Source organism: Montipora foliosa, chromosome 9 (genome assembly GCF_036669935.1).
Source record: "Montipora foliosa isolate CH-2021 chromosome 9, ASM3666993v2, whole genome shotgun sequence".
Classification (NCBI taxonomy): domain Eukaryota; kingdom Metazoa; phylum Cnidaria; class Anthozoa; order Scleractinia; family Acroporidae; genus Montipora; species Montipora foliosa.
The window spans coordinates 23,270,145-23,297,644 of NC_090877.1; the positions used below are offsets into that span (position 1 = coordinate 23,270,145).

Below are 27,500 nucleotides of genomic sequence, written 5' to 3' on the forward strand. Positions count from 1 at the left end.
CATGCATTAAGACGACATTCAAAACAAACTGTTCCCTAGAGTAATATCGCGTGGTCTGAAATGGGAAAACAAAACGTACAAGCCTAAGAGGTCAATTGCAAAGGGAATCAAGTGAAAAAGTACAACACAGACTCTGCATCTGCGAGTTGGTAGAAATGGAAGGTGGCAGTTCCACGTACTCGAGCCCATGCAGAGAACAAGACAACTACAAGTTCACAAACTGTCTGAATATTCTCAAATCGTCACCTGTTCATTATCAGCCTTGTTTGGCCACGGTAACACCAAAGCATTTGACAAAGATCTGATGACCAAGGTCTGAACCTGTCAAAAATGCACACCTCATCAAAACAGTTCAATGATGTTGATGGTCAGCTTTTGAGCCTATACTAAATTAATGAATGGATGCAATCCTACTTAAAAAAACAAGCGATAAAAAATGACAAAGTTTCGACCGTTCTGTGGTTATTTTCAAGTCCAAGTTCAAGTTGATAAAAAACAACAATAGGGTAAAGACTCTCATTGTTTCAAATTTCTTTATAATAGGCCACTTTTGAAAATACCATAATACTCTTTGTTTGTCCCCCCACATTTTGGATGAGAATTGTTTCCAGTTTCTCTTGGCACTTACAATGGTCCCAAGAGAAAACAACAACAATGCTTATGCAAAATTTGAGGAGACAAACAAAGAGTATTTTCGAAAGTGAACTTGAAAATGACCGTAGAACGGTCGAAATGTTGTCCTTTTTTATCTCCTGTTTTTATAAGTAATGTTTATCTGCGAACTCATTAAAGGGGCTACGTCACGCAATTTTAGGCAATTTCAGCACTGATAGAATGGTCATAGAATTAACTAAAGTATCAAAATAACTGTTCAAAACTATAGAAGAACTCTAACAAAACACAGGTTAGCCAAGAAGGGACATGGATGGACAAAACTGGAGAAGATTGAAATGGATTGAATTTGGGTAAATTTGAAAAACATCGGCCCACCTTTTTTCAAAATTATATCAGTCTATATCAAAATGTCATTTACACAGCTGGAAAATCATTCTCAGTTGTTATGTGTGATTTTGCAAATGAAAGACTCTTGCTCTGTCAATTTGACGTATAGAGCTCATAATTAACAAAACTAAACAAAATTACCTAAAATAGCGTGACCTAGCCCCTTTAACTGGGCTGCAATCTTCCCTTGGAAAACAACAAACTTGGTTTACTGTCTGCTTTTAGCCTACGCCACACTATGCTGTTCTTGTCTCCAGGTGGAGGAGTTAAATAATATAGCGATATTTCTTGTTAACAAACATTGACGTCACATCTCTTTTGATATTCAAATTTGCCAACCACAGAACAACAGAAGGCATTAGCCAATTAGGTTCTGGTTGGCATATTAGGCTGATTTAGCAACAGAACGGGAACATCAGTGGCGACGGCGCGCGCAGAAAAAACACCAATGAGAATTCTGAATAGAATAGACTCCACTCTTTTCTTCTCTATTCTAAATTCTCATTGGTAGTTTTGCTGCGCGCGACGTCGCCACTGACGTTCCTGTTCTGTTGCTAAATCAGCCTAATAATAACAACGGGTGACGTAACGAGAAACATCGCTATTGGCATTGCGTCCCAATAAGCTCCATGTGACATTGTTATTGAACTTGTGAATAAAAATATTGCTGGTTCTGTTAACCCGCTGAGCGGTTGGCTCAGGTAGTCAGAATCAAAAACTCAAGCCGGACCAACACTCAGGGTCTTAAAATAACTGAGAATAAAGTGCTGCCTTCGTAATGACATCTGAAAATGGTTAGACTTTCTAGTCTCCGATAAGGATGATAAAAGGAGGCCCCGTCTCAAAACCCTTCAATGTTCATAACCCTGTGAGACGCAAAAAAAAACCCCACACACTATTCGCAAAGAGTAGCGCACGGATTTCCTGGTATTGTAGTCTGTCCTCTGTAATGTATATCATGGTTGGGAAGGCAAATGCGCGGAGATATTAGCTACATCAAGCTACTCTAAAATCCGAGGGTACATAAAGATACGATGATGTCAATTATGTTTACAGCTCTGGGAATTTTTCATCAATCCCACCAGCAAAAATCGGGAACGAAACAAATGCTTCATTATTGACTAACTGTACCTCCAGAGGCAACTTGGAGAGTGCACCACTGTTGACATCATGGAAAAGTTTCTGTATGTTCTCCAGGACAGTCATAAATGATGGGCGTACTGTGGTTGCAAGTGAGTTTAGAAGGTGTGACGCAGGAAGAGAAATTCTTTGAGGAACCTGCAAAGGTAGCAGCTTTCTATTACTGACGATTCACTGGGTAACAACTTCCAGATGACCCAAATTACTCATCAACTAAGATAAACAATAATTGAAGTGATACGTCTGCTTGTTGCTATCACTCAGGCTAGCAAAGCATTTTTTTCAAATTTGAAGATCCGAGGAACAGATATTAAACCTGATCTCAGTTGCCCCTTTTTTGTATTTAACATAAGGAATCAAGTGCAGCTATGATCCTCGCAGTTATGAACACAATTTTTGCAATTGCGCAGAGAAGCTTGAAAAATTCAGGACTTCAACGGGGTTTGAACCCGTGACCTGGCGATACCGGTGCGACGCTCTAACCAACTGAGCTATGAAGCCAATGACGTAGCTTATAGCTCAGTTGATTAGAGCGTCGCACCGGTATCGCGAGGTCACGGGTTCAAACCCCGTTGAAGTCCTGAATTTTTCAAGCTTCTCTGCGCAATTGCAAAAATTGCGTTCATAACTGCGAGGATCATAGCTGCACTTGATTTCATATCCGCAGTTCATATATGATCCATTTCACATATCTTTTCATCATTAACATAAGGAAGTTGGATAATTTTCCAGAACAAGACTATATAAAGAGCTAAAGACGATTTTGCCCATCAGAAAAGTATACAATCTGCCCGGATGGGGGGTGGGGATACTTGGGTCAATTTTCGCTGGGTATGTGCCGCTGGCCTTTCAGAGCCCCTACCCTTTATAGTCTATTTTATGGCCAATTATAGACCTCATCTGAGTCACTTTTGGGTAAATGTAATTTTAGCTATCGCGACTTAGTCACTTCTGTTCTGTTCAATTGCTTAATGATGAATTGTAATTTCAAAACGGACTGTAATGCGACTAGTAAATATAAAATCAACAGCGCTAAAGTTGTTTCTGTAACAACTTTTTTTTTTTACCACGAATCGTTCTATTTTTAAATCCCACCAGCAAGAATTTTCTTAGCCCCAAAATCCCGACAATTTGCGACCCCATTCTAGGAACTCTGTCGGGAACTCTGTTGAAAATGCAACCCCATTATACTCAATCCAGTCGTGAAAATGCTACCCCATCCAGCGGCACATCCCAATTGTCCCATTAATAGGAAGTACCACCCCCCCCCCCCCCCACTCGTCCCCAACGGGACAATCTGTAAAGAAAATGGCCACATTACATTGCTAAAAAGCCACGTCGACCAATGCACTGACTGACGCTTTGGCTGATGTGTTGGTTGGATCAGATCATTACAATTCATTACCACCCTGTACATTGATGAAGTACCCAACGGTTTTCGATAGCTTTTCACAGTGTCGGATTTGATAGTGAAAGTACTGGACACGGTTATTTTCCGTTCTAAAGCCGAGTGCAAAAGCACTGCCAACCCTCAAGGAGGTATGAAACTCTCAGAAATACTGTTTACATTCTTGAGATCGGAGGGGGAAAAAAGAAAACTAAAGCTCATCCCGTGACTGAAATGCCATCAGATCAAATATTCTGTTTCGTAAGCAAAATAAGGCGATGTGACTTCTTGTTAGTTTGAAGGATTTATTGCGTGATTCTGTTGTGTTTCATACCCAAGCCCAAAAAGACTTAGCTCCCTAGTGGCCGTTAAGCGGAACACACTGATACAGTAACACGCACACCCAATCGATTAAAACCCTACTTACGTCTTTATTCAACAAGGGAACCAAAGCATCCACAGCCTTGGAGATAAGCGTCACAAATTTTTCCTGATGTTGTTGTTGCCTGTGAGTTTCCAAGTAATACTGGGCCATCCAGTGACAGTATGCTTGCAGAGCAGCTAGGCCTTGAGCATGACTGAAAGTGAAATCATAGTCTATTAATAATGGGTTACAGAGTGCCCACAGGTCCATAATTCCCTAATTCCCGCCTATTCGCTCTGACGAGGGGCTAACGCCAAAAACGTCAGCTTTCAATTTCTTTAGGGTGGTCAATAGACCATTTTCGAATTCTCACGGCTGGACTGGATCTAGCATGAAATGGATGCTAATGCTGGCAAATTAATTTGTGCGTGAAAAGATTTGCCCGCATTAGCCTCCATTTCATGCTAGATCCAGTCCAGCCGTGAGAATTCGAAAATGGTCTATTCACATATCAATTCAATAATAAACCCATTTCTGAGTTTTAGTTCCCAACCGACACAGCACCAAAGGTTTTTTTTAGAAACTACAGGTTGGTCAGTAGATAGAGCAGTCAAGCATTGGCCGATCACGCACTCATCGCTTTGAATATCTGAGGAGAACACGCTGCCTTTCAGATGACATCAGCAAATGGTGAAATGTTCCAGTCTCTCAAAAAAGGGATAAGAAAACTGAAAGCCTCTTGGGGAATACTTACGAATTCTACTGACTATTGAAAATTGGTGAACCGCTAGAAAGCAATAAATTCATTTTGCACGCCAAGTTAATTCCAGCTAAAAGCCCCACCGAGTGACGCAACGCGAAATTGTGCTCTATGAAAAAGTACATAGAAGTTATTAAACCGAAAGGGAGGTCTGTATGGGAAAAACCTGCACTCGAGGTCTTGAGTACACCTGAGGCTGAAGGCCGAGGGCCCTACTCACGACAAAGGCCATGTTTTTTCCCTTACGGACCGACCAAGACCGGTAAATCACTTATTTACTTTTTCAGTTTGTTTAAAAGTCATCGTTTGTTTTAGAGTCGCCGTGTTGTTGGAGGTTTCTTACCCTGGCCTCGGTTGTTCAAAAGGTGAATTGCGCTATCCAAAGTATAAATCACTATCCAGCGGATAAACGCTAGCAAAACGAATTGAGTTATCCAGTGGATAATGATTTATCCAATAGATAGCGCTATCCACCCTTCGAACAACTGGGGCATGGATTGTAAAATTCATCCAGTTTCTTCATAGTTTATATTTTCCTTACGTACTTGTCATTTAAGGACTTTTTTCATGAGTAACTGTTGCCACTGTTTGTAAACTTTTACAACAATTTCAAATCGCCGCGTTTAGCATGGAAAAAATTCGGACCATGGTCTGCATCGCAAAAAGCTGGACCAGTTACAAGGACGCTATTAGCAAATCAGATTCGAGGATTTACGATTCCCACCCGCTGAGATGCCTCAGAAAAAAAACAAAGATGCATCATCCATTTCACTCTTTCATTCCATCGCTTGGATATCAATCAAGTTCACAACTATGACACTCACACTTCAATTAGATCTGGTTGTAGAACACTAGGAAGAGCAGTGTGAACGCAATAAAACTGACATTGAGTTCCAAACAGAGAAATCTGTCCAAGTCGATCAACTATGGCCTCTCCATCGCTAAACCTGTTGGCAAAATTCACTTCACCAATAAAGTGCTCTGACAGACGCCCAAGAGCACGCTCCATTGTGGTCAAATCTCTAAGGGTACAGTGTAAATGACGACACTCATTTTCAGCACTTATATCCAGGTGCAGGTCTGCAAAAAAATATAATAAATTTGTATAAATTCTCAAACTCTAATCATGACCTGTACAAATCAGACTTGCATGAATTCCAAAATGATGACATGGCGTCGTGGAAAGGTCATTCTACAGTACATTGTCCTATTGACAATAGTATTAATAATTAAATTTTATGATAATTCTTATAATAAATATTATTGTCAATAGCAGTGTATGTAAAATGACCTTCCAAAACGCCTTGTCACCACTTTGGAATTTATGCAAGACTTAGGGTGCTTTCCATTTGACAGGACTGACTGGCATGAGTGGGGCATTTGGAAGGACTCACTCTACAACGGCTTCAAATTAAGACACTTTGAGGATGATATGTACTCCTCCAGGGCCCAGTTCCTCAAAAGCAGATTAACTCTAATCTAAGATTAAAAATTACTCCCAAATGCTGTTCAACGCAGATTTTCGGCAGACCTTTACATGAGAAGACATCAATCTTGAAAAACAAAAATAAGCAAAAGAAATTTTCACCAAAAAGTTGAAAACGTGAAACAAAAGTTTACGCTAATCCTGGATTAAGTTAATCGGCTTTCGAGGAACCGGGCCCAGGAGAATGCGAGAGATTGTCATGCAAGTGTTCCTTCAAATTGTTGTATTTTCTTTGCTAACTGATGGGTCTGACCAGCTAGTTCTGACCAAAGGAACACGTCCTTAGTGTGATTCATACAGGTCATGATTACAGATTTTGAAAACTTTAGTTGTTTGTGTTTACCAAATACAGGTATAATACAATATGACATTTAGTGTGTGTTACACTGTAATTGTCATCATCTTATTAATTAACATAATTAATTAAGTGAAATACCATCGTCTGCACGAGTGTAGCCCTGAGAAGGACTGTTTAGGATGAGATTGACTGACTTTTTGACAACCTGAGGGGATGTCATCTTCACAGTCAAGTGACTTTGTGTAACGTTAGTAGATGGTGCAAATACTCTGGTCCTTGATGTAATTGGTCAACGAAGTTGTGATTTTATTGGTCAACTGTCAGTTAAGCCTAGATTTCACTGGCTGTGAAGACTGTAAACAGTGATTGGTGGGTTTCAATCCATCTAGGTGTAATGTCTGTACATGTCTAGTAGGTAAAATACGTCAGTCAGAGTGTTGTTTTTCTGTTGCTGTTGTCAAAAAATGGTTTATAGCCTTTCAGGTCCAAGAAATTGTAAGCATCAGTTTAGTGGTCTCTGCTCCAAGGTAATTAACCAGCTTTCAGTACAACCCTTCCTTGATTGTAACAACAATGTAGTATTAGTACCATATGCACTGCACTCAGCAGAGTCCAAGGCGATTTTGTTGTCTGCAAGGACTACACTCACATGGATGATCATACTTTACTTATGATATGACTCCCGGGTTCAAACCAATTACACTTTTATTACTAATAATTGCTACTGATATAAGTTAACAAGGATATCTTCCAAACAGTTGCATCTTAAACTCACCATGTCCAGTTTTCCTAATATATTTTCCCAGACCAATGTACACATCACAGTATTCACTGAACAGAGGAAACTGAAAAAATATCAACCAGCATTAACAAAAATCGTGAAAATTACAGATCTCTTAACATAATAAAAAGGCTTAAGATTTTAGCAATTTATATGTCACAAGGTTTGTCCTGTAAAAAAAATATACAGAACCTGAAATTTCATTAATTGGTTTTGCACTGTACACAGTGTACGTTAGCAAAATATGAAAAAGTTTGGAAACTGCTATACTGTAATTTTGAAAAAAATTCTGAATTGCAACTTGTCCAATATATTGTAAAAGTTAATTGCAAACATAGTTCATTTTTAGACTATTTATATTTTACATTCGCAGTTTTCCTACTTGCCATTTTCCTATTTTCTGTATTCCCAGAATTAAATGATACAGTAAGTTAAGTTTGTTACTCATGTAAGTAATGCACAAAATTACCAACAAGGAAAATGTTTCGCCAGGCAACAACTCAGCTAATTTGGCAACAATCTCCAAACAGTGTCTTTGATATGACTGCCACTCAGTTTCAGACTACAATAGAATCAAAGAGTATTATCAACAAAATGAAATTCACAGCCAAACAGTCAACCTCCATCATCATGCCATACATGTAGGTTAACTGTCCGTAAGAATAAAAAGAATTAAGGTACACAGGGATGGCACTAGGATTTTTCAATCCGGGTCCTGGGACCCGCATGTTTGGCCAAATTGGGGTCCCAAGCATTTTTTGGGGGTCCCAAAATCTTGGTGACCCTCTGCGAGAAAAAGAGTATGTTTTAAATTATGAGAAAAAGAGAGTAACCAACTTGGAATTAATATTGACGCATATGCATAGGACCGGCCGACAAAGGCTTTTTCTAGAGCCGTTACATTCATTCCTGGACAAGAACTCTGTTAATGAAAGAGCACCCTTTCCAAGGCTTTACGCATCACTGGTTTCCTCCCTTAGGAGCAACGAACAGTGACGTCTTTTGGTATATATTTGCATTCAGTGACTTGCAGAGTACATTCCTCTGAAGAAGACCGCAGAAGGCGGTCGAAAATTTAGTTTTAACCTTTTTAGATGTTTTAAACCCCATTTCTTAGAACTTCAATTATGAATTCACAGATCGCTCCAACAGTTTTACAAACAACAGAATATACTGACAAATCAAAGCAAGTTGTGTGAGTTATTTAAGTCAGTGCCTTGCGTCCTGGGACGCATTAAAATTTCGATGATGCATTTTTTGGATTTTATTTGCGTAAAAATGCACGATTTCTGCGTTAACGCGATCCCTGGTACACCGTAAAAGTGCAAAGTTCTGTGAATGTCAACAGTTATACATTGTGTAAGGCACATTATTATATGACAAGCTCCCACGCTGTGATTGGCTACCTGAGCAGACAAGATGGAGCTATCTGGCTTGGTCCCGCAAGATCAGTCCCATATAATAAATCCTTTATTAACCAAGCTTGTTTGAGCAAGATGGCTGCAGGATATTGGCCTCATTAATTTTCTTTTTGCGTGTTTATAGACCAAGATGAAGCACACAGAAATGAACTTGGTTGATATCCAGCCATCTTGACCCTTGGTCAATAACCCATATATATTATGCAACAGTTGAATTTTAGCGTGGTCAGCAAACGAAAATCACAGACAAAGTCACTGCATGCTTGTCTCCAGACTCATGGCAGCTTTGCAAGTAAAATGTGCCACTTTTCGGGCTAAGAGCTTGAAGGGGACACAAGAAACAGTTTTTAAATGGACATAGGACATGCAAAAGTGTCAATTGACTTAAACAGCTACAGTGTAGGAAGATTAAGAAGCACAATTAATCAGTGCACTGCTTTTGTGCGTTTTGTATAGGTAATCGCATGATTTCAAACTCGTGCAATTTGGAAGTAATAAGCACAAGTAAATTTTTTCAAAGACGACCAACGAGTGCAATTTGTAGTCTTTGAAAAATTTACATGTGCTTATTTATTCCAAATTGCATGAGAAAAATCATGTGATTACTAATTAATACATGTAATATACATGAAAAAATTTGAGGTTGTTTAAGCAGAAGAAATGCACATGTATCACGCAATCAGAGAAAAAAATTGCATTATAAATTGACATCCAGGGTACGTGCTTGATTTGAAAACAAAAGATTTGATTGGTTCTGACCAAACCCTATTGTTTATTAGCCGATCAAAATCCAGAATTTCAATGTGTAATTTGCACTAGTATTACACTTTTTGCACTGGTGTTACCACCTGAACTGCACTGCTCTTTGCAAATCAGAATCAAGTAATTTTTTCAGGTATATTAATACATGTAATAAGTTAATAAAAGAATCGCAGTACATCATCATCCAAGCTATCATCATCCAGCTCCTCTAGTTGTGTCTGATTATGCCTGAATTGTATTTTCTTCAGCAACTCGGTAACCAGCATCAAAAGAACTTCTTTGTATCTGCAATTTACAGAAAAAACCTTATAAAGATGCTTAAATTAGAGGAGAGTGGTCAGTAGAGTAATGATAATGTTATAGGAAATGCCTCACCCCACCCCCGAGGTCTAAAACATGTGCAACAGATCTCGTGCTTAATGAAAGCACAATAATTATTACTGTACTTTTTAAGTATTAAGTTAACCATTCTACCAGTAATAAACCCTTTTTCCTTCATCTTCAATATTTCACTGCACAATTTGCACGTGATGAGGTTGCCAGTACAATCATGTACTTTTGAAACAATAATAATTTACTATTGACAAAGGCACCAACAAAGTTAACAACTACCCCTCATTCTCTTCCAGTGCAGACATTTAATCACCTGCTCACAGTTGCTTCTGCCTCAGCCAATTTATCACTCCTTGCATTTGCCACTTTGCCAATAAGATAGTCTAGAAACACACCCCAGATATCAAGACAGGAAAAGAAACCCTCAAGCTGAGGCTGCAAAATACAAATCAAAAGCAATAATTTATTAGAATATTGAAGGAAATACAGTAATTAGTGATATTTAGTTTCAAAGTTGTGCGATTACATCTAGACTAGCAGCCTTTAATGTTTTATGCATACAAGGCCAAATCAATTTTCAAGTTTCTTTACTTCCACATATTAATTTACAAATATTAATACAAAGAACAGGGATTAGAAAAAATGTGGAGGTGTGTAAACAACAACTTATAAGGTTAAAAAGACTTCACGCAACTATGCTTACCGGCAGATTACCGCTACCGCTTAAACACGAATTCCTAAACTCATGCATTAGCAATCATTTACATGCCATAAATTTTATTAGTTAAATGCCATAAATTTCTAAATGATATCAGATGCACAGCAATCAATTTTCAGTTTGTATGCTACACTAATAATAATAATATCAGTGCAACTACACAAACATTGAACTCCTTTTCGCGAAACGTCGACAGACAGTACACCATAATACAACTGCTCTAAAATTATAAGGTGAATTATCGCACAAATTCTGTGGCCAGGAGGAACGCCAAAGAAACTCGATACAAAACCTCTGCTTGCACATGACCTTTGGCTTTAACTGTTTCAATTCACCCAAAAAAATGCAAAATTTACCCTGGCTTAAAAAAGAAAAAGGTGTCCGAAACTAATTTCATTCCAATTAATGATGTTTTGGAAAGCATGCATTACAGATTACAAAGGAAAACTAGTTGCTAGGATGGAACGAAAAAACCTAGCCACTAATGAAGGTGAAGGCGAAGAAACTAAACATGTAAAACTAATAAAAACATCTAAATTAGACGGAAGTCTTTTGTTCAATCTGTATACTGAAGAAGAGGGGAATGGCAAGACAATAAAGGGAATTAAACAGATGTTCCCCAGCCTGTATCGTTGTCCTCTAAATAATAATAATAATAATAATAACAACAATAATTATTACTATTATTATGATTATTATTATTATTATTATTATTATTATTATTATTATTATTATTATTATTACCCTGGCTTTTTGTTATTTCTGGATACAACTAAGGAATAATCATTCTAACTTCCTAACAATGACAAAGGACACCTAGAATGATGTAACCTCAAGCCATAGATAACTTTACCTGTTTGAAAGTGTACTTAAAGAGCAGTGTAAGCAGCTCCAGCACAGGGAAATGAGAACTGTTTTCAAATCTCCTCAGGTGTATGCTCACAAACAATCTCAGGAACTCCGTAAACTTGCTCAAATAGCTAAAACACAAACACTTGCCCATAAGCCTGAATAACATAACACTGATGCATGTACAGTTGTATGTGGCTGTACAGTATGAAGATAATTAAAGGATTACTATTGCAATGATAATGAATAGTAAGGCAAGGTCATAATTTTTAAAAGTTTTTACAAGACATGTTTCAACATATCCTTATGCCATCTTCAGTTGTGATGAGTTTTACAATTTGAATTTAAACCTATTTATAAGAATAATGTATCAATTCATCCATTATAATGTTTCTTAAAAATACATATAGGTTTAAATTCAAATAATATTGTAAAACTCATCACAACTGAAGATGGCATAAGTATGTCAAAACATGTCTTGTAAAAAATTTAAAAATGATGTTTTATTTCTTTAAGATATTCCATGGTGTTGTCCAACAAAGTCATAATAATAATAGGCCATTTCGGAGTTCATGTCTGCCTCCTCTTCAAAGCAAGTCTAAATGTGAAGTTTTTCTTATAAAAGTTAGTTAATCATACCAACCGTTAATTAACTTAGCATAGGTGTCATGTTTAAATTGTTTAAATTTCTTAAAAGCCTTTATTTGGCTCCTAAAGCTTAAAGGTGAAGTTTGTGAATCAAACGTGATATTAAATGGGTGTCTGGAAAAGCCCCCTTTCCCTTTCCCTTTCCCCCCTCCATCCCCTTTGAACGCCTGCCACACAGGTTAGTGCTCCCCTTTCCTGTGTTTCCAGTTGATCTCCAAGACAGCAAGATCTGGAAGGTGAGTTTCGTAGTTGTTTACCTAATCTATTTTATTCCAATTAATTTGCAAGTTTGTCTTTTGGGATGAGCAGAATACCGGTATTAGTTAAAACGCATAATCACACAATCCAAGAATGTACTTGAATGCATAATATACAAATACATGTAAGAATTGTATTAGGCAAACCTGTCATCTTGTTCTGTTAGCAAGTTATCAACAGCTTGGGCACCTGTGTCCTTGGTTATCCTTTGCAGCAACTGAAACGTCTGTTGAAATAGCTTCAGCAAAAATTCCTCAAATTCTACTGGTACACAATTCTTTGACAACAGTTCATTGATACAAGACATTGCTAAGACACCTGAAAAGAAAATGAAGCCTCAATAATTATACATGCAATAAGCGATGTCAACAATATTAAACAATTATTGGATAAGGTTTTTGTGATATCCAGAATCATCAAAGTCGAGGTAAGGGTTATCAGCCGAAGCCGAAGCCAAAGGCTGAGGCTGATAACCCTTACCGAGACATTGATTATTCTGGATATCACAAAAACCGAATCTAATAATTGTTTTATTATGCATTGAACGAAAAAAAAAAAAATGGTCACGACAGTGAGTGGAACTGGAAATTTAATTGTAAACGAGTAAACTGTATACAAATCAGCGGCACATAATTCAATTGACAAAAAATTTTAAGCATAATTTAGACAATAATTATGTGAAAAATTGAAAAAAAGCTTGATGAGAAAGTAAATAAATAAGTAACTGAAGAAAACAAACCTGGAAGTCATTTTTTTGCTTCTTCACTGACGGCAAGCAACACAAAGCGCGCGAACTTGAAATGATTACCCTTAGAAATCATGCACTGCAGTCATACATGACATGATAACCCGTGACCTTGAGTGACCTTGACATGATAACTGAATCTGCAGTTATGACATCACAGGCGCTGATTTAGAAAATTCACTGACTGTAGGCTTTCGGCCAATCACAAAAGAGTTAGAGAGTTGAATGTATAATAATACATTTTATTGGCTCATTCAGTAACAATTATTATTAACAATAAAAATGTTACATGACGTTTCAACAACCTCATGTCATCATTGTACAGGCTACAGGTAGCCTACACTTTGTTGGAAGGAATTCTAGCCAATCGCCCTTTAAAATTCACAGTATTTCAGTAATTTCTTATGTTACAATATCTTGGTCAATATCCAGTTCAATTCCGTAGTCCGAAGTTTTAAGTCCACATTCCATGACCCAACCATATGGTTAAGTGCAATCATAGAATACATAGTAGTTGTTCACATTTAAAACTGTTTTTAACAGCGTTGACTCCAATCAAAACCAGTAAACAGATGCTTTACAAATTTATACCAAGGTATTTAAAAATATTTAATACTTGACACTACCGGGAGAATAACAAAAATTTAATTATGTAATAGCTCTGTAAGATGTGTTACCGAGTCATATGATGAAAGGATATTGCACTGCATGCAACATAAACACAATTCTTTAATTCCCCGATCCCTATCGCCACAACCTCCGCAGTATGGCCTTTGTGCTTGGTTAGTAAGAGGTTTTCACAATACACTATAGGTAACAATTTTGGCAAAGAAGGAAAATGAAGTATCCAGATGAAAACCCTCAATGTCAGGTCGAAATTGACTAAGACTCTGCAAATATAATTATGATTGCAGAGGTGGAAGGTGAGGTAGATGGATGCAATGCCAGACTGCTTCATCGCAGCATACAGGAAGGGTTTTTTCCCAATAGGCACCCTTTCAGGTATTCAACCTGCCCAACAGGACTAAACTTTAGTGAACAAATGGGAATCAAGCATCTTCTTTTGGACAAGCTGTACATGTACTTGCATAGGATTCCTTACAGTAGCAAGTTGCAACATTCATTTAAATGAGACTAAATATAATTATTTTAGGCAAAGGTAAAACCAAGCCAATGCATCAGTTTTGCCTGGGATATTTGAAAGGGGGGACTCCAGGGAGGTTTGCCACGGCATTGCCATGTGCTTTGGCTCAAGTTGCTTTTCCCTTGCTTGCTTCTTTTTGGTCTTTGGAAAACCTGCTTCCTCATTTGCTCTTAACCTTATTTTCTCCAAAAGGAAAGTGCTATTTTTTGTTCATTTGCTTATAGTGAGTTTATGCTGCTGAAACGCATTTCTCGCAACAGTTTGAGCCCTCATTTTGACATGGTCACTGATCCAGAAAGCTCAAACTCTTTCTCCCATCACTCAAGAGCTTTCTGCATCAAGTTCTTCTTAAGCAGACTCAACTAATATAATTTTCCTGCTCCTAGCTTGACACAGCTAGGACACCTCAATGATCACACCATAGCTATAATTATCCTTGCTGCCACTACACCTTTGGCTATGTCCAGTTTTTCTCTGCCGGGCCCAAGTTTGCCAGTGGCCTCTTCCAATGCACAATATTATTAGCAGCTTCTCCTGGTGCAGGTACATGTAGGCCTATTTTGGTTCCTTTTTTTGTTAATACATGTATGTTTGCCTCCCCAACAAGGACATCACTCACTTTGCCCACGAGCTTGTGCACACCAAGTACTCATCTTTTTCCCTCCACTCATCATCCCTGTCTTCCTTACCGTCCCTTCAGCAGCTGTTCATTGTTGAGTCCGGATTGAATCTCCCCGGTTCCATACCAAACAGTCTTGCAGATCGTTGCTGGAAGGCTTATCAAGTTCTTCATCAAGATGGTGAGATTCAACTTCGGTTTATCGGTGCTTCCAGGACTGACCCTTTTCAGAGGGGATGCTGCCTCTGCATTGACATGGATCATCCTCTGCTTTGTGCTTTGTCTGCCCTCATCATGCAGTGATTGTCTCTTCAAGGCCATTCTCCTGGCCCACTGTGTTTCCGTTCATCTGGCCATCCCCTGCCTTGTGCTCTATTGTCAAGTTGGTTTGAACATGTTATCACTTCTGCTAGAACATAGGGATCCCTTTCAAGTCACAGCTTCAGGACTGGTGCTGCAACTGTTGTGGTTTTCTCGACATTCTGGACCATCTTATTCAAGCATGGGGCGTTGGAATGGTGATGCCTATATTGGAGCTCCTGTGGAGGCTCTTGCTGTGGCAGCCTCCCTGCTGTTGCAGCACTTGACTGTGGCATTTGGTGGGAATTCTCTGTCAGCGTTGCAATTTGCAATCTCCTCTGCTTCAACTTGCAAAGCCACCCTTTGGATCTGACAGTCTGCTCAAGTGATGATTGCGCCTTGGCCAAACAAAAAAAGTGCTACCCCAGAAGGTCTGTCAATTTACCTTATTCATCTGGTGACTTTTTTTTGTTTTCATTCTTGCTATCCAGCAAGTGGGTAAGTATTGTATCTTGTTGCATTTGCCAATGTGTGGTTCCAGAAAATATCCATACCCCCTCCACGGAAGACATTTCGATTTGCACTCCCCCTCCCCCCAGGATTTTCCGTTCCCCTCAGGAATTTCCAGAATTTTTTTACTTGTAAAAAAGAAAGTGAATTAGTTATGTAATTGCAGTAGAAGTTTATTACAACAGTGTAAAGATTACGGTTAACTTTTAGAAAAATATAACGCTTTGTTAAGTTCATTATCCAGCTAAACTTTTAGCTTCTTCGCCATCAACTTTGCAAAGCTTAAACATTTGGGTTGCACGACGTCGACTGTTTCACGTTTTTGTGCAAACTTCGATGAGAACATTTCACTCGCTTAGACAACTTCGCAAACGATAGTAAATAAAACAGAAACTTACAAGGTTCCTTTGTCTACACATTTAGTCAGTTTCTTCAGGTTGATTCTTATTTAGGGATCACACATGTTGATGCGGTAGGTTTCGTGAACGTCGTCACAAAGGCGATTGTTTTACGAAGAAAATTATTGACCCCAAAATAATCCATCATAATTATTTGTAAACTTAGATATGGCGATTTAAGTGCAGTCTTCAAATTTACTGACTCTCCAGCAGTCATTCTCACCGGTAAATGACACACAGCCTCATTGTTGCTTGCCTTTGAGCCACGGATGGAATTGAGAGGGCGACTGTCATTGTTTTTGGCGCGATTTACTTCCTCCAATGAGTAGTGAAACTCCTGTTTTAGAATTTCCAGTTTGACATAACGAACTGAACCTCAACAATCGTTTCCCAAGGCCGCAATTGCGTTTACTCAAAGAAGAGAAAACTTGACTCCCGGTTCCTGTCCGTGGTCTAAATGCCACCCACAAAAAAGAAAATGTCGTTGCATGCAAGCGTTGAAATGGTGGGAACTTGCGTCTTATCGCATTTTCAATGAGTTACTACCCCCAGAAAAACATGAATCCTATCAAAAATGTGTTTACTGCATGTGAAGGTAGCGAAAAGCGATACTCAAGTGAACGGAAGTGTTGGTTGGACGAAAAAGAGACAAACGGAAGTGTTGGTTGGACGAAAAAGAGACAAAGCTGGAAGTCTGGGGACGAGACTCTAGTTGAGACCGCCATTTTAAACGTTTTGAATCCGTCCCAAATGAAAGACACATTGTTCTTAGCTTCGGGAGATTGTAGCGCTTGCTAACTCAAAGAAAAAAAACGGAAACATTGAAGCTAATAGTATTAACTTTATCTCAAAACTGACTTTTGTTTCAAAACATCGTCCGATAGTGTGTTTGTTCTTCAGATCGATCGTATGTTGCTTTCAGTGTTTTGTATGTGGTTCGTGACCATTTGGAAAAGTAGTTTCACACGAAACCCCCCTACCCCTTGGAAATTACTGCCCTTTGACCCCCCTTCTCCCTCGGAATTTCCAATGATCTTCCATGGTGGGGCTATGGATATTTTCTGGAACCACACAATGGCACTGAATACTAACCATGCCACCAACCCTGCCAGTCAGCTACTTGGCCTTTCAGCATTTGCCATTGCTACATATTGCCTGGCAACCAGGTGTTTGCAGTTGCCCGTGATATTGCTGGCATTGGAGCAGAACTTGTTTGTCATTTGGTTTGCTTTGGTTTTTGCACGCTACCATTATTGCTGCAACAGCCTGTTCTAGGCAGTACTTCTGCCTTATCAGGCTTGGCTTGCTGCCCTTCCCCCATGTCTTGCTGGGGTTGCAGGCACTGGTGCTTCAGGTGTTTTTTGTGGGGTACGAATGGTCCCATGGCCTCAAGTCCACAGGCCCTCCTCTCTCCAAGCATTTGCTTGCTTGGTGGATGCCTTTGGGAAGTGGACTATGGCTCAGTTGCCATGGTGACCTCCTTGATACTAAAGAGAGTGCTGCCTCTTCTCTTGCTACCTTTACTGCACGTTCCCTCCAATAAATTGGGGTGTTGTTTTATTAAATGAGGCTAAAATTAATATAATTTAGGCAAAGTTTAAACCAAGCCAAACCAATGTAGTTTGGGGTCTCAAACAGGCACATTACCATGTGCTACATACCATGGCTCAAGTTGCTTTTTCACTTGCTTGCTTCTTTTCCCTCCATCCCTCCCATACATGTATGGGTAAGTATACATTCCACACACTGGTTTTTCTCAGTGATCATGTTGACAGGTTCCTGAGAGGTGGAACGTGGCTTTGTTGCTATGGTGACCTTCTGCCTGCTGAGAAGAGTACTGCCTCCTCTCTTGCTATCTTTACAGCACCTAGTTCCTCCATAAATTAGCGGAGTGTTTTAATGCATAAATTATAGTGTTTAAAAGAACTGACCTACTTATTAATGTCCCATTACTTCCTCACCTTCTTGCTACCCTCCCCTATACTCCTTCAGAACACTGCAAAGAGCTTCTTTTTTTTTAACCATTAGGTTTCATAACAACATTAGGCTGACGTTTCCATGTGGTTAAATGCAATTTAACCTACATTGTAGTTTACAACAAAGAGATGCTGACCATTTTCTGTGCATTTAGGTCCACAAATTGTGTGGTTTGCACTCTCAGTGTAGCGGCCATTCTGGAGCTACACTGGCAGAGTGTTGTGCGGCCTTCATTTTAGAAGTTTTTTTCTTAGTGTTAGCAGTTTCGTTGTTAAAAAAACATTTACAATAGGCCTTAAATTTACTCACCAAGCTCTGCATTTCCCACAACACCACTGCTAGAGTTTGTTCCCACAACATTGCAACCAAATTCTGCTAGATAAAACACAGTCGACACAAGTGATGGAGTGATGGTACTGGAAAGAGGAATCCAGCTGAATAGATGTCCCAAACACTTCAGCGTCAGAGTACTAATTTCTTCTGATTCAGAGTCTAAAGGGGGTAATGGATGCCCTAAATTCTGTCTTGATTTCATTGGTGAATTACTAAATAATCTTCCTACGAGATTACTACTTCCTTGGTGCGGAAGCATTTGATCATTGTTAGATGATGGTGCAAATATTGACAATGACCCTGCCCCTGACACTGAAGGACTTGTGCTTCGTACTGGTGACATTCCGTGAGTAGGAGAAGGGGGTGGTGTGACTGTTGTTGCAAGTCTTCTGTGCTTTTCCAGCACTCTGTCTAACAGATGTGTCAACAACGAGAGGACTCCGGGAATTTCATTGAGTAATAATCTATGCACTTCAGTTTTTCTTGCAATGCTTAAATCTTCCCTTGGTGAGGCCATTTCTTCAGATGTAGTTTGAAGCATTACTAAGCCAAGTGTGATTGTGGAAGGTTGCTGGAGCAACTAGAAATAAAGTAAGAGCAGAATGTTTTTTTTTCCTTATAAATCAGTAATAAAGGGGCTGGTTGCCTGGTCTACTTTCCCTATAAGTGGTTAAATTTGCGTTACAGTGCATCACCATTGCTGTGTTGGTGGATGACAACAAAAGATAATTATACACATATCTCATTAGCCCCTTTTGTTCATCCACAAGCATTGTTATCAGGGTCTCTAGAGATTGGTTGCAAACCACCTATAGTAGTGAAAGAAATTATATATAATTATTTGAAGTGCAGGCTATAGACGAAAGAGAGACTGAGAAATGTAATCTTTGCACTTACATGTATATGGACAATTTAAGCAATTGCCACTTGTAGACACATCAAAATATTAGGTGGCTTCAATGGGATTCGTAACCGTGACCTCTGCGATGCTGGCGCAATTCTCTACCAACTGAGCCATGAAGCCCCTCAGTTGGGAGCAGGCCAATTTGTTGGGCTCATTTGTTCCCGTGAAAGAATGTGGTGAAAGGAGACGACTGGCCTACAGCCCACACTTCAAACACATATAAAAATATATATACACACACAATTCTTTCACCACAACCAAGTGACCTGCTCCCAACAGTGTGGCTTCATAGCTCAGTTGGTCGAGCATTGCACCGGCATTGCAGAGGTCACGGGTTTGAATCTAGTTGCAGCCACCTGAATTTTGCAGGTGTCTATTGGAGACAATTATTGCTTAAATTGTCCACTCAAGCGCAAGGATCATTTCTCTCTCTTTCACCTACAGTAGTCTTGGCCATATCACAAAAAAAAAAACAGAAACGTTTCACCTTTAAACTCATTTGATGCAGGACATACATGTGCAAGTACTATACCTTACCAATGAACTATTCTGACTTGAAACTACATGTGCATGAACCAATAATTCACATAAATCCCTTCCATCTGACAGATTCCCTTCCAATGTTGATTAGGACGTCAGCCTTGCTCCACCTTGTAGTGAGGATTTTCCTAAACCAACATTGGATGGGGAGGCTAACAAAAAAGTTTGTTCAAGAAATGAATGCAGAAACACTCCTGGCCAATAACTACCAGTATTACTCTTTGAATGAACTGCATGTACTTACCTCAATAATATTTGAGAAAAAATTCGGGTAAAAGTGAGGCCAGTCAACCCTTCCTATGTCAACAATAACTTTGACAAGCTTGTTCCTGATGTAAGCTGGAAGGGTCTTGTGATGTGCCAGAAGGTATTCATTGAGAAATTGGCGGATTTCTGTCTTGTCTGTTGGTGGTGCTCCTATCCATTGCTTATTTATGAAATTCTGTAAAGTAAATGAAGCAAAGAATAGAATATACACTGTTTAAAATTCTTAAATTATTAACTGTCTATATAACTATGACTCTCGCATTGTCTTAACCCATTGACGTGACCCTAGGAGTGAGACTTACAGTAATAGATTTTACTGTCTAATGCCAGACGATCTTACTCCTCAATACGGAACGGTTTAGACATCAATGGGTTAACTGAACAAAGCAAATATGAGAAAAAAAGAAATTGCAAGAAATTAATTATAATTATTAATTTATTGCAATAATTGTTGTTTTATTATTATCATGATTATTCCTATCAATATTATTATTATTATTATTATTTCTTCTCTGGAAAAGTAATAAATATTTCACAATGGGAGGCAATAATGGGTTATTCCAGAAAAAATCCACACCCCCCCGACGGATGGGGTCGTTTTTTAACCCCCCCTCTCACCTGGATTTCCTGAAGCCCAAGACCCCCACTCCTGTCTGGATTTCCAAGACAAAACACCCCCGTCCTGCCTGGATTTCCAAGACAAAACACCCCCGTCCTGCCTGGATTTCCAAGACAAAACACAACCGTCCTGCCTGGATTTCCGGGAAAAAATATTAGGCTTAAATTTAATTTATTTTTAATAGAAAATATGCACAATCACGAATAGAAGATGTTCTTTTTCATTTCTAAAGCTTTGGCTAAATTATATAAAAATTCTGTTGTGAAGAACTAAGAAAAGAAAGGAGCAAAAATACTAAAATGTGAACGAGTGTTTATACATTCTTAGCTCATAAACATCAATTGCCCTTGTTCTTTCTTTGCGCTAAATATGGTCCAAAAGTAAATACAATTAGTAGAGAACATGACAAAAGAGTTCAATAGTGATTCCTTTTGGAGACATAACGTCAGTCTCGTCCACTCAAGATCGAGAACTTTTAAATCAAACATGAATCCGGCTGAAGTTTAAAAAAACTGAGAAGCGGGCAGACAAGGCTGATAATAGTAGACCTAGATGAAAAACTAAAACAAACCCTAAAGAATACAAAGTGCGAAGGTGTGAAAGTAAATCAATTGTTTACTTTCTTTGCTAGTATCATTACACGAAACAACGGTGGCATGCTGGGTCTGGGTACGAGTAAAAATGTGTCAGGCATTTCAAACTCTTCGTTGCAATATTGTTGCGATGGCTCTTTCTTTAGTATCTTGTTCGCGTTTTCTGCTATAAAAGGACCTGCGAAGGAACTTAGATTATCATTTATGTCAGGTGAGAAATATGTGAACAAAATATTTCTACTATTTTCAGGGTCTGAGAGCCCTAAACTGTCACCGAACTAAACGTTCGAATCGCGTTCAGATGACCCCTGCAGAAGACTTTTTCGAGTTCAACCCCCCCTCCCACCTGGATTTCCAGGGTCCTTGACCCCCCTCACGCGAGAATTTCCAGAATCCCATCCGTCGGGGGGGTGTGGATTTTTTCTGGAACAACCCAATATTGTTATGACCCTTTCATATCCTAAATGTTGGGGTTTATCGACCCATTTTCAAGATTAAGGTAAAAAAATTTTTAAAAAAACCAGTCTTTGTCTGATGAATCTGTTTTCTTTTTCAGTACTGTTTAGACACAGTTGACCTCCTCTTGCCCTACTTTTAAGTAAGGCAAGAGGAGGTCAATTTAAAAATTAATACAGTTTTAGAGTCTCTTGAGAGGCTAAGTGAATTACCCAAATCTATTATTTACACAAAATTAATGGCATATTATTGTTGCACACATGCTTGCACACATTTAAGCTGTGTCAACATAAATTTACACATTGCATATTTTTAATTACAAAAATGATAACAGGTGTAAACATGATATAATCATACCTCAAAGACAGAAATTGCATACATCAGAACATACTGGTTTGAGCAGTTCTTCATGAAGAAGACACAATGGTGCCATGCTCCAGACTGCTGACTGAAATTATGCAAGACTTCCTCTAAAAATATTAATGGACAACAAAATAATCATTCTCAACATTCTCTTCATTGTCACTTCTTGTATGCCTTAGTAAAAAATTAAGGCAATCTAGACCATTTTCCAGTTCTGCGCTCTGAGCTACAGGCCTTTGAATAAAAGCGAGGTTGGTGTTGACCTTGCTTTGATACAAACCTCATTGCTTTCCTTACGTAAATCATGTTGTCGTAACATTGCTAATGTTTTCCATTTACATGAGAAAAGGAGTTAGGTTTCTATCAGAGCAAGGTCAACACCAGCCTCGCTTTTATGCAAAGACCTGGTAACTAAGCACAGAATGGCAAAACGGTCTACTGCTGTCAAGTTGCATGTAAATTAAAATGTGAGGCACTTGCTGGTGAACCGTTTGATTATATTCCATCAGGGGTGTTCGGTTTTGTCACACTGACCCTTGAAATAGATCCATCCACAACCCCTTACCACCCCCTGGCAAGTACATAATGTAAGCATGTTAATTTTCAACTAGTTTGCATGATATCATGATGGTGCCTCACAGGAAACCACTCAGAATAGCACTGTCATGGTTACAATCTAAGCGCTGCACTCCAATATGGTTTCCACCCTCTATACACCTACCAGACAACACCTTATGCTCATCTCTTGCCAATGATTTAAATGTAATGAGTCTCCACTATGAACAAGTTATTACCAAGTTTAAAGACTTGGTTCTATGATCAAAAAATCAAACAAAATGAAATAAATAAAGCCCTTCTGGCTTGCTGGTATCTCAGCTTTTAGTTTCCTTGGTTGAGAGATTGTCCTCCAAATTTCACACTTGCCCTTAAAGCTATGCATCTTGGTCAAAATATTAATTTTTTAAACATCTCTCAGCTGCAGTCATCATCATCCAACATAGCAGCTGGCTGAAGGGGCTTATTTACTACATAATTTTCTCCTTTTAATCCACAAGTACCCAAGGATAAAATGTTCACAGTGCCCTTAAAATGTTCAGTTCCCTTCATAAATCAGTCGAGCGTCCTGCTTTTCTGAGGCAGTCGTGTTTTGTCACGCAATCGCATAAAAAGACCGAGGGAGGCTTGGGAAGAGGAGAGCAAGAAGGGATTGCACCTGTTGCTGTAACCGAAGCATTCAGAATTTCCCGTTGCACCAGCAATGGTAAATTCGGATTGGTCCATTGACAATGCACCGCTGTCACATTTTTTTGACGAGTTAATTACTTTTTAATTGTCAGATTGTGCTTTGATTATAGGCACGATATGGCTTTTGGGGAAGATTTTGATCATTTATCCCTTCAAATGGGAAACATTGAACACAATTGCGATTGATCTCTAGTTTGAACATGACACTACCATGATTGAAGCCATGATTCCCTTCTTCTAAACTTAAAATAGTTGAGTTTGCATTAGCAATTTCCTTCTTGAACTGTTTAAAAGCTAAAATATTTAACTCCATGGTTGCTACTTCAACAAGGAAAATGGAGTATAGCTTTGAGCAAGAACCTGTAGAATACTTTAAGTTAGCTGTTAGCATGCTAATACTTTGAGTTACCTGTCCACATTTTTAAAAAAACAGATATTTATAAAATTTGGATTCTTCTTCAACCACGCATGTTATCTGCATGCAGAGATAATTAAGCCTCCACAGTCAGATTTTTTCAGTAGACTACTACTTACTTACTTATACATAATAATACATGTAAATTTAAATTTAAATTCAGATTTATATTACCACAGAAACAGACAGCATTAATTCATACCAATTTCTCTCTTGCGATGGTTGTTGGTTGAAGCATTGAAGAATTCATTCATAAGCAGCTCCAAGGCATGAAGTGAGGCCGTATCTGAAGACTAAAATGGACATGAAAGAGGTGTATTTTCCAAATTCACATTTGTCAGTTTTCCAATATTGTTTGTGACAAGGCACTCTTGTCTCTAATATGTAATCCTCACTGAGTAAAATTTGGGGAGATGGTGCAAACCAAATTCCCATACAAAATATATTTGAATAAGGGCTTAACAAACCTCTTTCCAGTTTTTCAATATCTACACCCTTGACTTGCACAGGCCGTTCTCAGTGACTATTTTTAAACAACTGTGTCTGGCTAATGCCCATTTCCTTTTTTACAAGGAGTTCTTCCCCAATACAAAAATATAATTTCCTTACATGGTCACTGGAAAAAACAGGATGGTTGTTAAAGCACACAGAGATGACCAATATTGAGTGATTTGCTGAGCTAAGACATTATATAAACAATAGTATTAATGATGGTAACCCGGTGAAAACTACTGTAGGTGCAGGATCATACATAGTTTATTAAGCTTAATTAAGCTTAATTGGAGGTCAGCAACTTACCATCTTCCAAATTTAGTCTTAAACCTTTCACTTGCTATATCTATACATCGCCATTAACGTCTTCCACGTTTTCAAGAAAGCATCTTTAGGAGTGGGGAGATAAATGTACAGTATAACTGGATTTTCTGAGGTCAGATAGCAGGAATGCCGGCAACGTGAATGTTACCTACGATATCAAGACTGCAGCATCCCATTAGGATTTTCGTTGGACTAGGCCAAAGCTTCCGATCTCGAGGTGCGAGGAAAACAATCAGTTTTGTAATAAAAAATTTAGACGTTACTTCGTCTGTAGAGGTAAGTTCGATTATTTCAGAAAGATAAAAATTTGGCCGATCGGTTCAGATTCCTATCGGATTGCGACAGCCATGCCTCTCTTCCTTACTGCCAGGCCCACTTTCCTCAAGACGAGGCTAGCTTGAATATGAGGAAGGGAGGAGTGGGGTAGGGGATCAATTGCCATAGTACTCTTTATATCACAAAGAATTTTTGCCTAATATACTAAACTGCATGTTTTTAACACCAAGTCTAGATTTCCAGTAGGAAATAACCTCCAGTAGACTAGATTTCGAGCCGCTTTGGGAGTCCGGTATCATCTTCCTCCCAACGAACGGCTGGATCACTGGTCCGTATCGCTTGTCCGTGACGTCACATCCGCTTCCGTATGATGCTCAAATGTTGCTTGGTCAATCGGAATCACCGGTAAAATTCGGAAAAGGGCGAAAGTTTACCAGAAAGATGAGTCTGTAAGTTTCACTAGCAGGTGTTTGTTTTAATGCTACTAAATTTGCAAATGGAAACAATCAGGCTGAAACTCAGCAATACGATCAGAAAATTTTCTTTCTTTTTTGTGGAGGCAGTGTGGCCCAGTGGTCAGGGCGCTTGCCTTGAGATCCGGAGATCCCGGGTTCAAGACCCGTTCTGTCCACTCGCTGAATTTGATGCTGGTAGTCCCTGGTTCAACTTCCCAGCTGCACTTGTAAATGGCTAACTGGTCTGCCTCCGGCCAGTTAGGATTCTTAACAGTTGTAGTTGTTGTGTTCTGTTGTTTCGTTGATTGTGTTTCATTGGCCCTGAAAAGCCCCTATGGGGAGCGGTCAATTAAGTATGTATTGTAGGAATGTCAGGGTACTTACTGAAGGTGAGAAACTTCAAGGGACCGTCAGAGACAGTTTTGGAATACTGACTGTAGATTGGCCGCTTTATTCGTTTGCTTTGGTTTAATTTGTGTATAAACCAAATTAGAATAATAAATCTTTTTTTACTTGATATCTCTTTTGTACTTGGCTGATTCAGGCTTTTTTGTAATATTCTTTTCACGTTTTTGAATCCTGTACTAGGAGGAAGGGCAATGGAATCCTCAAGCAGTGTCGCTCCCCAGCGGGTGTTGACTCACAAGGCACGTGAGCGTTCTGGGTCTGATACGGGAGTTTAAAAATATTGCAGGGAATGAAAGTGGCGAAGTTCGTGCCCTGCAACTGCCATCTACATATGTTCCATCAAATTAATGCATGCCTCATCCGCTCCGTGAATGAGCCAAAAAAGTCTGCACTACGGAAAGGTGAGTGCTATCTTCGAAATTGCGCGAGCTGTTAAAATGCAATTTTTTACTACGAAACAAAAAACAAGAAGAAAAAGTAAACAACACCGGATCTCATGTGCAGTCACCCGTCCAAGTATCAACCCCAGCCAACAGGGTTTAACTTCACTGAGAAGCACAAGCACGTGGCTAATTTTAATTGCCACGCGACCGGTTTTGAACCGTTGCGGTGCCTGTTACACAGTCATCCCACGGAATAAATTTATCGCATGAGGAGGAATCAGGAGGAGGTAAAGCGTACTTTGTCTTCATTCCATTCACTCAGCGTCTCCGTCATTTAGTGAGAAACTTTAAGCATCTGGGATGGATTTTTTCATAAAACAAAAGATGCATAAAAGATTAAAGGTTATGTTGTGCTGTCAGGAAAATTTGGTTTTATGTTGTGTTGTGTCAGTGACATGGAGTAAAACATGAAAAATGTGCCATTTACTCTTTATTATTTTTATTTCCCTGTCACAAATGGTTTCAACCCTGTGCTTACCCAAAACCATTTCATTTCCTCTAAAACCTCGTGCTTAACTAAAACCATTTCCATTTTGAGTTTAAGAATCGTTTATCTCACAATTCTGTCACAACACCCAGCTCAGGGTAGTGTCGACTGCCGGCCTGCGGACATGCGCAAGGAGCGCCGTTGTTAGCGGTGATCGGTGAGTTACGATCCTCGCTTGGGTTTCTGTTGATTTGAGATTTTTGACAGTTTTTGATCCTTGTCCATTACAGAAAAGGGGGTTTCCTCGGTGATCTACCAAGGATCCCAAGCGCGTCTATGTTGCTCAGTCTTGATCATGGTCATACACGCTTCTGGAATTTTTGTTTTACTACCCTGTTAATTGGTTATGTCAGCGAGAAATCTTTCGTGAATCGCCTCTTTGACCCTTCTCGGTCAATAAACTCAAGTTCCTCCCAAGAGCGGATAGTGCCCGGTCTAACCACTGTGCTTTGACAAGGCGGATGATTGCGTTCGAGCAAGGTCGTGTTCCTCAATTAGTTCAAGTATAGACCTTGCCGACTCTCTCATCCAAACCCTATAGGGAAGATATCTGTTTATGATCATTGCTTTTGTTATTCAGATGTGCTAACCACAGGAACAAAAGACCCTTAATTTGTTTCGACAACCAATGAGGCTCATGGTTGGCACATTAATGATATCTTCATATCAAACTCGTATAAATAAGTGTTGTTGTAGACAACATATTTTGTCTTTGGATTTGTCCTTGGGTCGCTCTAAGAGCGGCGGGGCTTAATTAAGTACAGGTCACTTTTCACAGGTCACTCATTACAGGTCATTGTTTTACCCTATACTAAAGCAACCCAAAGCCTTCAAGAATTGGCTGAACTTTGTCCTAAACGTTTTTAGCTAATGAGGCCTAAGTTTAGAGTTCGTAAGGGTCTTGTAACGAGTGACCTGTAGTTTAGCCCCGTCCTTCTACCGAAGAGCGATCTAAGCCGGTGTTGTGTTAGATCTGAAAA

General features: G+C 39.1%; 1 protein-coding gene across 2 annotated transcripts in view; it reads right to left on the bottom strand.

Moving 5' to 3' along the window:
* Positions 1-24,813, bottom strand: part of LOC137972056 (exportin-6-like) — a 33,331-nt gene extending 8,518 nt beyond the window's left edge. The window contains exons 1-16 of one of the 2 annotated variants that reach the window (XM_068818864.1): positions 24,604-24,813; positions 24,434-24,516; positions 23,838-23,928; positions 21,970-22,082; positions 19,922-20,119; positions 18,210-18,813; positions 12,354-12,525; positions 11,306-11,432; positions 10,048-10,169; positions 9,578-9,686; positions 7,688-7,780; positions 7,213-7,282; positions 5,478-5,733; positions 3,957-4,107; positions 2,134-2,280; positions 247-321 (exon numbers count right to left, since the gene is read on the bottom strand). In XM_068818864.1, the coding sequence (XP_068674965.1) occupies positions 247-321; positions 2,134-2,280; positions 3,957-4,107; positions 5,478-5,733; positions 7,213-7,282; positions 7,688-7,780; positions 9,578-9,686; positions 10,048-10,169; positions 11,306-11,432; positions 12,354-12,525; positions 18,210-18,813; positions 19,922-20,119; positions 21,970-22,082; positions 23,838-23,928; positions 24,434-24,436 (2,331 nt within the window). In that variant the 5' untranslated portion in view covers positions 24,437-24,516; positions 24,604-24,813. Of the gene's footprint in view, positions 1-246; positions 322-2,133; positions 2,281-3,956; positions 4,108-5,477; positions 5,734-7,212; positions 7,283-7,687; positions 7,781-9,577; positions 9,687-10,047; positions 10,170-11,305; positions 11,433-12,353; positions 12,526-18,209; positions 18,814-19,921; positions 20,120-21,969; positions 22,083-23,837; positions 23,929-24,433; positions 24,517-24,599 lie in introns of both variants that reach the window. The other variant, XM_068818866.1, reaches the window with a different exon arrangement.
* Positions 24,814-27,500: the final 2,687 nt, after the last annotated feature.